This window comes from Nicotiana attenuata, chromosome 1 (genome assembly GCF_001879085.1).
Source record: "Nicotiana attenuata strain UT chromosome 1, NIATTr2, whole genome shotgun sequence".
In the NCBI taxonomy this organism is placed as follows: domain Eukaryota; kingdom Viridiplantae; phylum Streptophyta; class Magnoliopsida; order Solanales; family Solanaceae; genus Nicotiana; species Nicotiana attenuata.
This window is the reverse complement of record NC_031989.1, coordinates 33,431,820-33,445,338: the sequence shown is the minus strand read 5'-3', so window position 1 is coordinate 33,445,338 and position 13,519 is coordinate 33,431,820. Positions and strand designations below refer to the sequence as shown.

Here is a 13,519-nt window from a genome sequence, read left to right as displayed (position 1 = left end):
GGGGGGAATCAGCAAAAGCAAATGGCACAAAAACAAAGAAAATAGTAAAAGGAAACTCACCCTCAAGGCCATCCCAGCCACACCGCGTGACAAACCAGAATCACTGCTCTCCCGAAGAGACCCGCTTCCGGCGGTGGAGCATAGAAGGTCAAATTGGGTCACGAAGTCCACCGTGTCCTCCAACAGGTTAAAGTCCGAAGGAATTTCGAGCACAGGGGAAGGGCCTTCCGCCCTCACATCGACCCTGGTAAAACCTTCCTCGAAAATCCTCATATCCTCAGGATCAATATCAGAATCTGATTCGTAGTCATCTTCCACTACGCCTTTAGACCTCTCATTAGCCGATGAGGGGGCGCGACCCTGGCGAGACGTCTATGGACCGCTCGGAACAATCGTGGCGGCCTTCGAACTCTGTCCCTCTGCCATGGTAGGCTCTTCTACGTTCGAGACGGGCACTGCCTCCACAACTAGGCCGATATCGTCGCCAGCTTCCGATACCGCCAAGTAGGGCCGCCCCTCGAGGGCGTTCTAACCAAAGATGCCCCCTCTGACAACCTCTGCCTCTTTGACGGAGCCTCTTCTCCACTGCTGCGAGAAGGTTCGTCAGTTGAACGGACTGTGGGAACCAGAGTATCCGACCAAGGAGCAACCTCCAAACAAAAAGGTGCGGCCGGGGACGCGGTTTGCCGAGCAATCGGACTTTGGACGCCCTCATCATTTACCCTTGGTACGGGCCAGGCAGAGGAAGCCGGCTGACGGAAAGAAAGGACAAGAGCCATTGCCCTTCTCGCCCCTCTCCGACCTGCCAATGAGAGATTCGACCAAATAAGGATATTGAGATAAAGAAAAAGGCAGAGCAAAGAACAAGATAACTAAGGCCGAAATAAGCCAACTTACCAGTGGAAGGTTTGCGCCCAAACCTCTCGTGGAAAGGCGCCCATTCATGGATCCCTATCGTGTGGGGTAGAATCGAGCTCACCCATTCGCAAATATCTACAACTTACGGAGGAAGCACCCTCTCGGCTGCGGAGACAGAAAACACTCTACGGTCACTAAAGGGAGACGACCAACAACCATGTTCGAAGAATTTAACATAATAAAAGGAAAGGGAGACTTACGAGCGAAATTCCACGCCTCAGGAAACCCCGCAGGGTTCGACAGACGTGCTCTATTCGGACGTAGAAGAAGTTCTCCCAAAAGCGGCGATTAGCCTTGTCATCCATCTTCACCACCAAACCCTTGGTTCCTCGGTGAAGAAGATTAATCATTGTACCCCTAAGAAAATAGGGGGCGAAGAGGTGAAGCATGTGTTGTAGAGAAATTCCCCAATCGGCCAGCTCCGCGTACTTGATAAGCATAAGGAAGGGCTTGTATACTTACGGAGAGAGTTGAGCCGGACACATTTCGTAGAAGCGGCAGGAGTCTACCGCCAAGCAGGGAAGGGGAAGCGTGTATCCAATGACAAATGGATATGCGTAGAACGCGTAGTAGCCAGGGCGGTATATATGCACTATGTCACAACCCGTCGGAACAAGTTCAATATGATCGAAAATTCCCCATTTGGCTTTGAGCGCCGCAGCATCCATCATCGAGAGAACAGGTTCTGGATCGTCCCCAACAGGGCTATTGAAAGCAGTCCTCGCCTTCCCTGGGTGGGGAACCACCTCATCTACCATCGAAAAACTCTCGTCCTCCACCGGATCCACTCATCGGAAATGGTAAGGGAAGAAGGTAGCACAAGATTTTTAACAGAAAAAGAAATACGAGAAGCTGAGGGAGGAGAAGAAGAGTTGCAAAAGTCTCTTGAGTGATTAAGAAGCATAACATTTATATGCAAGGTTTTCCCCTATTTATAGGGATATAGATACCCTGAGCGGGAAAACCAAACGACGCCATTTTGAAAATAGAAAGGGCACAAGAAATGATTTAATGCATAGAAAACGTGTGCCATAATGACGCATGAGAAGTACTAATGACATTCTGAACTGACGTGACGGTCTGATGCAGCTTCTAAAACATCACATCGCTACCTCGCCATGAGGTACTCGTCTCTCACCGAAAGGCGACCCCAATAGGCTGAGGCACTAATTGTATGGGTCGAAATCTGACCAGATGAGAATTCGCGTAGAGAGGAACGGCAAAAAGTCACTTGGGCCGAAGTCGTATCCATACAATGTTATAATGACACGCACCTCGGCCATGGCCAAGGTCGTGTATTCATAATGCTTGAACGACGAATTGGATGTTACGATACTTCAGAGGGTCAACTAGTAATACAGTCAAATGACTCAGGTACTATGGTTAGTGACCGTTGGGTAAAAGAGAATACCTAGTATATAAACTAAGTGATAAGAAGAAGAAAGGGGGCTGAAACAAATCCACACACAAAGATATTTTCTGAGAAGAAGAGGGATCCTTATCTCTCTCTCTCTCTCCCCATGAAGGAGAAAGAAGCAAGGAAGCTCAGAAAGCAAGGAAGCTCAGTTCCCCAAAATGTACGTCGTTAGTCTCATCATATCATATATGTAAAGTTCAACTTTGTTAAAGATCGGTGACCCATTTTATCTATGTATTCTTCATTATTATTCAATGTTATGAAAATCACCATCCTTTTCTTATATTATGGGATTCAATCATTGTTATAGTTAAATCTTGTGTTTGTTTGTTCTTACCTACTATCTTAGATCTAGGGTAAATTACCTTTGGCTAGGATTTACCTCAAACCTTCTTATTTAACTAGTTCAATAAAAAGTATGAATCTTTTTGGTCGAACACGTACATTAGGAATCTTCAAATGTAATATTTACATCTTCGCATGAGTTGTTTCGGAGTAGCTTGTTTACTCAAACAGAATTTCTAATATATATCCATATTTTTTTAATAAAATAATATTTCTTTGGATGTTAACGGTGTCATATGCCATTTCTTATGATTTTTTCTTTTCTAAGACAAAACAATCAAAGAACGTTAGTAAAAAAGACAAGGATCAATTTAACTACACGGCTGTCTAGGCCCCACGGTGGGCGCCAAACTGTTTACCCGTAAAATGGTACAGTTAAATTTATAAGTGATTTCTAGACAAGTGAACTAATTTGATCCAGAAATAATAAAACAATTGAAGAACAATATGATACTTAGCCTTAGATTATAGATGAAATAGCAGAATTGACGAATCCGGGGGCAAGATTCCCAGGTGCAGCAATTAATTGATCAAAAGTAAGAGAGTAAATGATATTAAGCTTTGTATAGAATGCGGTATAAGTTTGCTAGACAATTCGTGTCCTTTACAATGATAACTGAGCTCTCTATTTATAGTTATGTCTTGGGAAGGAGGTCCTAGGATCGTGCCCTCAGTGGAAATAAATGCCAAATTCCTTGTAACGGGTTGTCGTTCTTAATGTTGTAGAATATTCTCTATTGAATACTACCAGACGCAAAGCATTTAATACTTTATGAACTTTCTCTTCCGGTGACAAGCGGAATAACTGCGTTTCGTGACCATCTCTGTCTTGAGTTCCACGTGTCCTTCCTTTAGATGACCACGTGTCATATCATATTTTTCCCTATACAGATAGTCCGCTTGCTTTCTGGTGACACAATCATGTGTTACCGGGAAGTTGGTAGAAATACTTCTTTTGGCGGGAATTACTATAATTCTCTTTGCAGGTTTCTGACAGTTGATTAGGCGCACGTCTCTCCGCATTTAATGCCCCGAACACGCGTCATCCCACATTCAACACAGCCTTTGCCGATTATCGAGGTAATCATAGCCATGAATTTAGCCGCCAAAATTTTACTTATACGCATCACCCTTCTCCTATGTACTTCATAAATTCTCAAACTTCTAACCTGCATCTTTGTTTTCCATCTTTTCCCTAATTATCTTCGAACCAAACCCTTCTCCTTCTTTTTACTCAATGGCTTTTTCTTCCAAACGCGCTGGCCCTTCAAAGAAAAAGAACAAGGCTGAGGATTCTGCTCCTCCAACGGTAGGTTCCATCATCCCCCGAAGTCTTAACACCACAAAAACTTCGCAGAGAAATTCCCTACTGCTAACCCTTGCGCATGGGCTATCAGTAGGTATCTTTCTTCAATTCGCCCTTCCAATATTCCTACTGTGAAGGAAGACGCCACTGCCACGAATTGGACATCATTGCTCCTGATTTATCGTAGCGAGTGACCCTTCTCAAGGAAGGATTTACATATTTTTACACGTATCCCTTCACTTTGGGTGCGTTTTCTTTGAGCGGAAAGCTTGATTCCGTGATTGCGGAGATTTGCCTTCGTTACCAAGTATGCTTGGCACAGGTGAGACCTTCAGTGTGGAGGACAGTTGCCTGCCTTCGACGCTTGTGCCAGGAAACTGGAGAAGAGCTATCATTAGCTCATATGATGAATATTTACTCCCCCAAGATTTTTCGTAGGGGGCATGATAAACCCCTGCAAACATGGCCACCATGTTCTGTTGACTAGCATGGATGATGATAGCGATCGTGGGTGGAAAAAACGGTTCGTTGCAATTTCCACCAATAATATCATTCCGTCAACGGCATCATCCTTTCCGGCCACTTGGAACCGTACTCGTAAGACCTTTATTCCGTATATTTTCTTTCGCTAAATATTCTTCTATGCCTGTATTGACTCTTCATCCTTCGTATATTTCAGCAACTCGATGGACCCCACCGGCGGTGGAAGGCCTGGACCGATAGGTTCGGAAGATCTTGGACGTTACGATGCCTGAAACTCGTTTGTGGAAGGAACTGGCCCTTAAGTACGGGTGGAAGGCCAAAAATTATGGTAACTCAAACTCACCTTATTTCAACCTTTGTATGTGAAGAACTTGACTAATTTCTTCTATCTTTTTCTTTAAATCATATCTACCTGTAGGCTCAGTTATTGTCCCCGAGGATGACGTTTTGCCTGATCCTACTGATGCTGCAAGGCTGCTTCAGGAGGCATTTATTCGAGCAGGTTTCTCCAGGCCTGCTTCGGGCACAAGTGTTTCATTACGGAGTTCCTAGCTGGAGAACAAGAAACCAAAAAGAAAATATTCCTCTACGGCCAAGGAAAAGAATAAGAGGGCGAAGACTACTACCCCCGTGTCATCTACAGAAGTTGTGATCACTAGCCCTCCTCCCGGGCCAGTCATAGACACCGTGATGATTGACGATGATGGAGAAGCCAGTGATGATGGGGCTTCTCTACACAGAAGGCGACGTTTATCATCAACTCAACAGAATGCCCCATCTTCTGAGTTAACTACTCCAACCGAGGATGACGTCTCAGAGCTCTAGGGGGAGTTTGATTTGGTAGAAAATGCCAACTCCAGCTATTGGGTCCCAACAGTTGTGCCCGGTACTGTAGGGCCGAGTACCGAGTCCCTGCCGTCTTTGGTTGGCGAGCATCCCACCAACACTGCACTTGATGCAAGTGTTTCGCATCCTTCAACTCCATCAGCTCCATTCCCATCTTCACAACCAGCAGCAATTGCTACATCATTTCCATCTTCATCCACTCTTCCACCAGCAATTGCTATATTATCTCCATCGATCGCATTTGATCATGAAGGAGATGTTCCTCCTCCCTAGTCCCCAGTTCAAGGGAGTTTGGGGCAAAATTACGCTGCCCCTTCTGAAGATCCACAAAGGAGGAGGAATGCAACTCTTTCGATCTCTACCGGGTGTAACCTGCTTTCCCGGCCGGTGGAGCTTGCTAACTACCTGAAGCCTTTAGCTTCAAAAAGAGATTGGGAAAGGATCCAAGCACTCTTGGAAGAGTGTTTGATAAACAATGTCATGCATAATGCTGCAGCTGTGCCTTCCTTTCTTCCTTTATAATTTCTTCTACTTTTGCCCGAATGCATTCTAAGTTTTGTGTCTCTTGTTTTGTAGGCCAACTTTCTTGCTTCTGAAGGCCTTCCGAGGTTGATTCCTGAGAAGGAGTAACTCACCTCTAAGTGGGATCAACTTTTGGTAGAATGAGATCACCGTTCTCCGCCTCTCGGAATTGGAAACCAAAGCCACTGAGGCAGTTGTGTTGGAGGCTCGTTTGTAGCAAAGCAAGCAAGAGGTGATGAACCTTAGCCAAGAAATTAGCTCGCTGAGGGTTAGATTCAATGAAGCTAAGGCTAAATGGGCTGGAGTCTAGGACGTCGTTCTTGCTGCAACCGAGCGCGAGGCTGCTACTGCTGAAAAAGTGATTGAATTAGAAGTAGCCTTGGAATCCAAAATCGAAGAGCTTGCTACAATGGAGACGAAGTGTGCCCAGTTAGAAGAGAAGTACAGAAAAACTATCGAGCATAATAGGCTATTTAGTTCAACTATCTGCGACATTGATATTAGCCTCCAACCCATTAAGTCCGCCTGGAAAAGCCTCTCTGAGGAGGTAACCCAGCTCAAGGAAAAACTCAAATGTTGAGCATCTTCCCTTATTGTTGAAAAAACTTACGCCATGTACAACATGAGGAGAAAAACCTTGGAAGAGGCTAAAGCAGGCATCCTTGACTTTGATGCTGAAATTGCTAGGGCCCAAGAGCTTGAGTTGGCTGCTAAAAATGGACTCCGGCAACAGTCTGATGCTTCTGGTTCTTCTGGTTCCGGTTCTGAGTATTCGGGAACTGAAGAGGAATCGGAGGATGATGATGCTGAAGACCAAATTGGGGGAAATGTCGAGCCATCAGCGGACCCACCTACTTCTCCCGGGGGCGTGGACACTTCTCTTCCTCCTGGTTGCGGAGATGCTGCAGTTTAGCTTTTCCTTTCCTTTTTCCATTCTTGTATCTTTGTCATTTTTGGCACGTTTTTGTAAATATAGACATCTTTTTTCTCAAGTAGTGCTTGAGTCTTATTTTCTTTTGAATATCCATGCAAGTCTTTAATATTTGCATTTTGCTTAAGAATTTTGCGCACGTTTTCATTTCGTGCTTTGCTACGCGTAGTTTCGGATGCACTTTCTATGAAGGTTTGCACAAGTTTACTTTTTTGCGTCTTTTTCGTATACGTCTTCAGGTGCATTCTTTCCCAAAGGCATTTTGATTTCAGGCATAAATTCTTTCGAAACCAACTCTTTAACGAGAGGGTTTTCATAAGAGAGGGCCCTTTTATGTTTACGGTGCTCTTGAAAGGACGTCTCATGTTCATTATGGCACTAGCATTTGAAGTACCTGTTTAACTTTCAATTGACAAAGTTAGTTCATCGTACAAAAGCATTTGTTATGCTAAAAAAGAAATTTCCATTGCTTGTGGCTATCTTGTACAACTTGTTTCTATGGGGCTAGCTGTGCAGTCCCTTGTCCCGCTAACACGTTTATATTTCCGGATTTTCATTCCTGGTCGACGTGGCAGTTATTGATATTGTATCCTCATATCCTCCCCCCAAGTGTTCGAATGCGAAGAATGCGAATTGGAACACTGGAAGTCTTATGCCTTCAAAGATTCTACCAATGAATTGCTAGATAATCCTTAACTCGGCAACACACATAACTTCCCCTTAGGAATCCATGCTATCGAGTGAAGGACTATCTAACAATCGTCTAGTGGTTTGTGCTCGTGAACGGTCGGGTAACCTCTGTCCGATAGCAAACTTAACTTGCCAGTGAAATTTGCTATCGAGCCAAAGATTATCTAACCGTCCCCAAGTGGAAACTTGCTTGTTTGCCTTGCTATCGAAGGTCTTAATGTTGTTGTCTTCCTATTATGCTTTCTATCGTTGCCTCATTAAAAAAGTCGCCAGAAAAACCCAATTAGGATAAAAACTGAACGAAGGAAAAAGAGTGCAGCACATACCTTCAAATTGGATATTGTTCATCAGCAATAATATCTTTTGAGGTGCGTCACGTTCCAATTGTTGGGCGATTTGTCTCCATTTTGGTTCTCCAACTCATATAAACCTTTTCTTGTGATAGCTGAAATCCGGTAGGGACCTTCCCACGTTGGCCCCAGCTTCCCTACATTGAGTTCCCGAGTATTTTGGGTTACTTTCCTTAAGACATAGTCTCCTACTTCGAAATAACAAAAATTGGCTCTTTGATTATAATATCGCTCCATTCTCTACTTTTGAGCTGCCATTCTTACATGCGCCAAGTCCATGCGTTCCTCGAGCAGCTCTAAGTTGATTAGCATTGCTTCGTTGTTCGATTCTTCATCTACCTGGTAATATCTCAAAGTGGGTTCCCCCACTTCCACCGGGATTAGAGCTTATGCGCCGTACACAAGGGAAAAAGGAGTCTCTCCTGTGCTCGACTTGGCCGTTGTTCGGTAGGCACATAGAACTCCGGGTAATCTTAGGGGCAATTGCCTTTTGCCGCTTCCAATCTTTTCTGAAGGTTTTGAATAATCACTTTGTTTTTTGACTCCGCTTGACCGTTTGCGTTCGGATGATAAGGTGAAGAGGTGATCCTCTTTATCTTCAAATCTTCAAGGAACTTTGTAATTTTTGCGCCAATAAACTGCGGCCCATTTTTGCATGCTATCTCTTGTTGTATTCCGAACCTGAAAATTATATTTTCCCACATGAAGTCGACCACTTCGCATTCTCCGATCTTTTGATAAGTACACGTTTCCACCCATTTTGAAAAATAGTCAGGCAAAACTAGAAGAAATCTTACCTATCCAGGAGCCGGTGGAAGCGGTCTGATGATGTCCATCCCTTATTTCATGAACGGCCCTGGGGATAGAACTGAATTTAAGGGTCTTTCCGATTGATGTACTAGTGGTGCGTAGCATTGGCACTTATCACATTTTCGGACGAATTCTTTGGCGTTTTGTTCCATGCGGGGCCAGTAATATCCTGTCCGAACTAGTTTCAGCACCAAAGATCTGCTACCGAGTGGTTGCCGCATATCCTTTCATGAACTTCTCTCATGACATAATTAGCTTCTGACGCTCCTAAGCACTGGGCCAACGGGCCTTGAAAGGATTTTCTATACAATTGGCCTTTCTTGAAGCTATAACATGCAGCTTTGGCGCGTAACGCTCGTGATGCTTTGGGGTCTTCGGGCAACTTCCCGTGCTCGAGATAATCGATTATTTCATTTCTCCAGTCCCAGACCAAACTAGCCGAATTCACCTCATAGTAACCATCTGTATCCAAGACTGAATTCATCAGTTGTACTACCATCCCTAATTCTGATCCCTTGATTTCTGTCGACGTGCCCAAGTTTGCCAATGCATCTGCTTCTGTGTTTTCCTCCCTCGGGATATGAGTGATTGACCGTTCCCGGAATTGTGCCAACAGAGCCTGGACCTTTGCCACGTATTGTTGCGTACATTGTTCTTTGGTGTCAAAGATCCCGTAGACCTGATTTACCACCAACTGTGAATCACATTTGATTTCAATGACGTCGGAGTCAAGTCCCCGCGCCAGTTCGAGCCCTACAATCAAAGCTTCATACTTTACTTCATTGTTAGTTAAAGGGATCATTCTGATGGCTTGCCTTAAGGTTTCCCCCGATGGCGTGGTTAAGACTATTCCGAGCCCGGACCCTTTTACGTTGGAAGCTCTGTCCGTAAATAAGGTCCAAACACCCGATGTTGATTCTGACACCATTACTTCCTCCGTGGCTGCCAGAGGCAAAAGTCCCATACTTAGGTCAGCCATGAAGTCAGCCAATACTTGTGACTTAATTGTAGTCCTTGGTTTGTATTCAATATCAAATTCACTCATTTTAACGGCCCATTTAGCCAATCTGCTCGATAGATCGGGCTTATGAAGAATGTTCCGCAAAGGGAAAGTAGTCACCACAACTATTGGGTGACATTGGAAGTAGGGCCTCAGCTTCTGAGCAGCTACTACAAGAGCTAAGGCCAATTTTTTCAAATGTGGGTAGAGAGTTTCCACTCCCGTTAGAATTTTGCTAACATAATAAATGGGAGATTGCGTACCTTCGTCCTCTCGGACTAAAACTGCACTTACCACAACTTCTAAAACCCCGTGGTAGGCTAGCAATATTTCACCTTCTTTTGGTTTTGAGAGCAACGGAGGGCATGACAAGTACTTCTTGAAGTCCTTCAAGGCTTGTTGACATTCTGGTGTCCATTTGAAATTATTCTTCTTTTTGAGCAGTGCGAAGAAGCGATGACATTTTTTTGACGATCGGGAAATGAAACTGTTTAATGTTGCTAATCTACCTGTGAGTCTCTAGACTTCTTTTACGTTTGACAATTCATCCGGGATATCCTTTATGGACTTGATTTTGTCGGGGTTTACCTCAATTCCCCTTTGTAAGACCAGGTATCCCAGGAACTTACCAGAGTTGACCCCGAACGCGCACTTCCCGGGGTTAAGTTTCATGTTATGCTCCCTCAGGATGTCGAATGTTTCTGGCAAATGCTTAAGGTGGTCACCTGCATTCAAAGACTTAACGAGCATATCGTCTATATATACTACCATAGTCATTCCTATTTGTTTCTTGAACATCTTATTCACGAGCCGTTGATAAGTGGCTCCGGCATTTTTTAGCCCGAAGGGCATCACATTGTAACAATATATACTGAAACTCGTTATAAACGAAGTCTTTTACTGATCTTTAGGGTTCATCTTGATTTGACTATACCCAGAATAAGCATCGAGGAAACTCATTAACTCATGTCCGGCCATGGCATCAATCATTTGATCGATATTTGGCAGTGGGAAAGAGTCTTTCGGGAATGCCTTATTAAGATCCTTACAGTTTACGCACATACGAAACTTATTGATTTTCTTAGGAACTACTACTACATTAGCTAGCCAGTCCGGGTATCTTACCTCTCGGATTGAACCGATATTGAGTAAGCGGGTTACCTCTTCTTTGACAAATTTATTCCTTGCTTCAGCTATAGGGCGCTTCTTTTGTCTTACTGGAGGTATGTCGGGATCCAAGATTAACTTGTGCACGGCTATCTTCGTTGGGATACCTGTCATATCCTCGTGCGACCATGCAAAACAATCGGCGTTAATTTTATTAAATTCAACAAAAGCAGACCTGAGCTCCAGGTGCAGTCTTGTTACGAAATAGAATTTCCTTTCTAGGAATTCTTCGAACAGTTCAACTTGCTCTAGTTCTTCCGCTGTGGACTTCGTTGATTCCATCTCTTTTGGAACTTGGAATACCTTGGCACACCTAATATTGTTTCGATTCCTCTACCCCCGGACTAACTTCCTCTGATTATGGGGCAAGTGCCGGTTCCTGTAATTGCTATGCCATGCGCTCTTTCCTTTGCTACTAGAGACCGAGATTGTATTCATATCCCTTGCTGCTGGTTGATCACCCCTTATCTGTTTGATCCCCTCGGGTGTCGGAAATTTCAACAATTGGTGATACGTTAAAGGCACAACTTTCATCTCGTGTAACCATGGCCTTCCCGTGATAATATTGTACCCCATGTCTCCATCTATAACTTCGAAGAGATTTGTTTTCATTACTCCTTCAGCGTTTGTGAGTAGCCAAATCTCTCCCCAGGTTGTCACGCTCCCGAGGTTAAATCCAGCGAGGAGCTTTGTTGTCGGAATAATGCTTCTGGTGAGTTTGGTTTGCTCCAGTACTCTCCATTGTATGATATTAGCGGAACTTTCTAGATCCAAAAATCTAACACATTTAAAGAAATTACTAGTGCATCGTTGTGTGGAAGCAGCAATCCGTCTGCATCTTCCTCCATGAAAGTGATATCATCTTCCCGAAGCCTTTTACTATGAGTTATTGAACTTTCGTCTTCTTTGCCACTGAAAAGGTGACCCCATTAGTCTCATTCCCCCCGAAGATCATATTGATCATTTGGCATGGGGGTTCTTCTCCTGCTTTCGACGGTTTCACGTTGTCTCTGTTCTGACCATAGTTGTTCTTGGCTCGGTCACTTAAGAACTCTCTGAGGTGACCATTCTTTAATAGCATTGCCATTTCTTCCCGAAGGTGTCGGCAGTCCCCTGTCCAGTGGCCATTTGTCCCATGGTATTCATACCATAAGTTGGGAACCCTCTGTCCGTGATCAGATCTTATTGGTCTCGGGAACCGTGCCTCTTTGGTATTTCTCATAGGTGACACCAATACCACTATACTGATGTTGAAGTTGTATACTGTCGTTTCTCCTGTGACCCTGACATTTCTTTCTCCTACGGTGATCTATTGTTTCAATCGCGATCGGTCCTTCTATCAACGGTGAACTTATCTGTTGTTCAGAGGTTTCTGCTACGGCCTTCAGTCCGCTCGTAGGGCAAAAACCGGCCCCTCGAAGTCCGTTTATCGTAGTCATATTTTGATTTTTCTCTATCCTTCTCCCATCCTTTGTCCGATGATGGAAAGTCAACTTGATCATCTTCGATTCTCATCTTTGACTCGTACCGGTTGTAGACATCTGCCCAAGTCGTTGCCTGAAACTCAAGTAAGCTTTTCTTCAACTTTCGCGAAGCGTCTAAACTTCTCGAATTCAGTCCTTTAGTGAATGCTTCAGCCACCCATTCATCCGGGACAGCCGGGAGCAACATTTTTTCCTTTTGGAAATGGGTGACGAATTCGCATAGCAACTCGGACTCTCCCTGCGGAATCCTGAATATATCGGCCTTTCGAGCTTGCACTTTTTTAGCCCCGGCATGGGACTTGATGAAGAAATCCGCGAGCATTTCAAAAGAATCTATGGAATGCTCGGGTAATAATGAATACCACGTTAGAGCCCGTCTCGTTAGAGTTTCCCCGAATTTCTTTAGCAACACAGATTCAATTTCATGAGGCGCTAAATCATTTCCTTTTACTGTCGTCGTGTATGTGGTAACATGCTCCTGAGGATCCAAAGTTTCTTCATATTTTGGCACCTCAGGCATTATGAACCATTTCGGGATCAACTGTGGTGCAGTGCTCAGCTTATACGGCAATTGAGTATACTTCTTCGAATTCGGGCCTTTCAATACTGGTGGTGTACCCGGGATTTGGTCCATGTGGGATTTTACTTCCCTCATAAACTGTAAAAGCTCATTCTTGAAAGGATCGTTCTTATTATTGAGACCGATCCGCTCCCCCCCCTCCCCTCCCAGCCCCCTCGGAGCCAACTTCACCCCCCCTGGGAGTGCTCTTGCCGATCCTCTGCGTTGTTTGATTTGTGGGGACACCGGGAGGAATTAGATCTCGTCTGTTTGCAATGTTGGAAGCACCTGATAGTGCTTGCTTCAACTCCATCATAAGACTCATAACCTTATCTTGTCGCGTGAGATGGCCTAGGATGATCGCATGTTGCTCTTGTAAAACTCTTACCGCATCAACAACATGTTCCTCATTAGCATCATCGGGAATTGCCTCCAGAACTTGCCAAGGATACTGCCTGTTATGAACCGGTGTGGTGTCATTCTCCTCATTATGAGTATCACTAATTGAGTCCTCGAAGTGAGGCTAATCTCCTTGAATCTCGGGGTTGTATGTGTTGTTAACGGTATTATCTGCCATTTCTTATGAATTTTCTTTTCTAAGACAAAACAATCAAAGCACGTTAGTAAAAAAGATAAGGATCAATTTAATTACATGGCTGTCTAGGCCTCACGGTGGGCGCCAAACTGTTTA

At 44.3% G+C, this 13,519-nt stretch overlaps 1 protein-coding gene across 1 annotated transcript; it reads right to left on the bottom strand.

Moving 5' to 3' along the window:
* LOC109234769 lies at positions 8,803 to 10,389 on the bottom strand. The gene is made up of 2 exons (XM_019400832.1): positions 10,248 to 10,389; positions 8,803 to 10,025 (listed from the first exon to the last, which is right to left on the bottom strand). Exons 1-2 carry the CDS (start codon positions 10,387 to 10,389, stop codon positions 8,803 to 8,805), a joined length of 1,365 nt encoding a protein of 454 aa, XP_019256377.1.

Bases quoted from the DNA above. Each gene is read 5' to 3' on its own strand.
- LOC109234769 (XM_019400832.1), bottom strand. From the start codon at position 10,389: ATGGTAGTATATATAGACGATATGCTCGTTAAGTCTTTGAATGCAGGT. The intron at 10,026-10,247 runs GTAAGTTCCTGG...AATGGACACCAG, and splicing joins CGCGTTCGGGGTCAACTCTG to AATGTCAACAAGCCTTGAAG.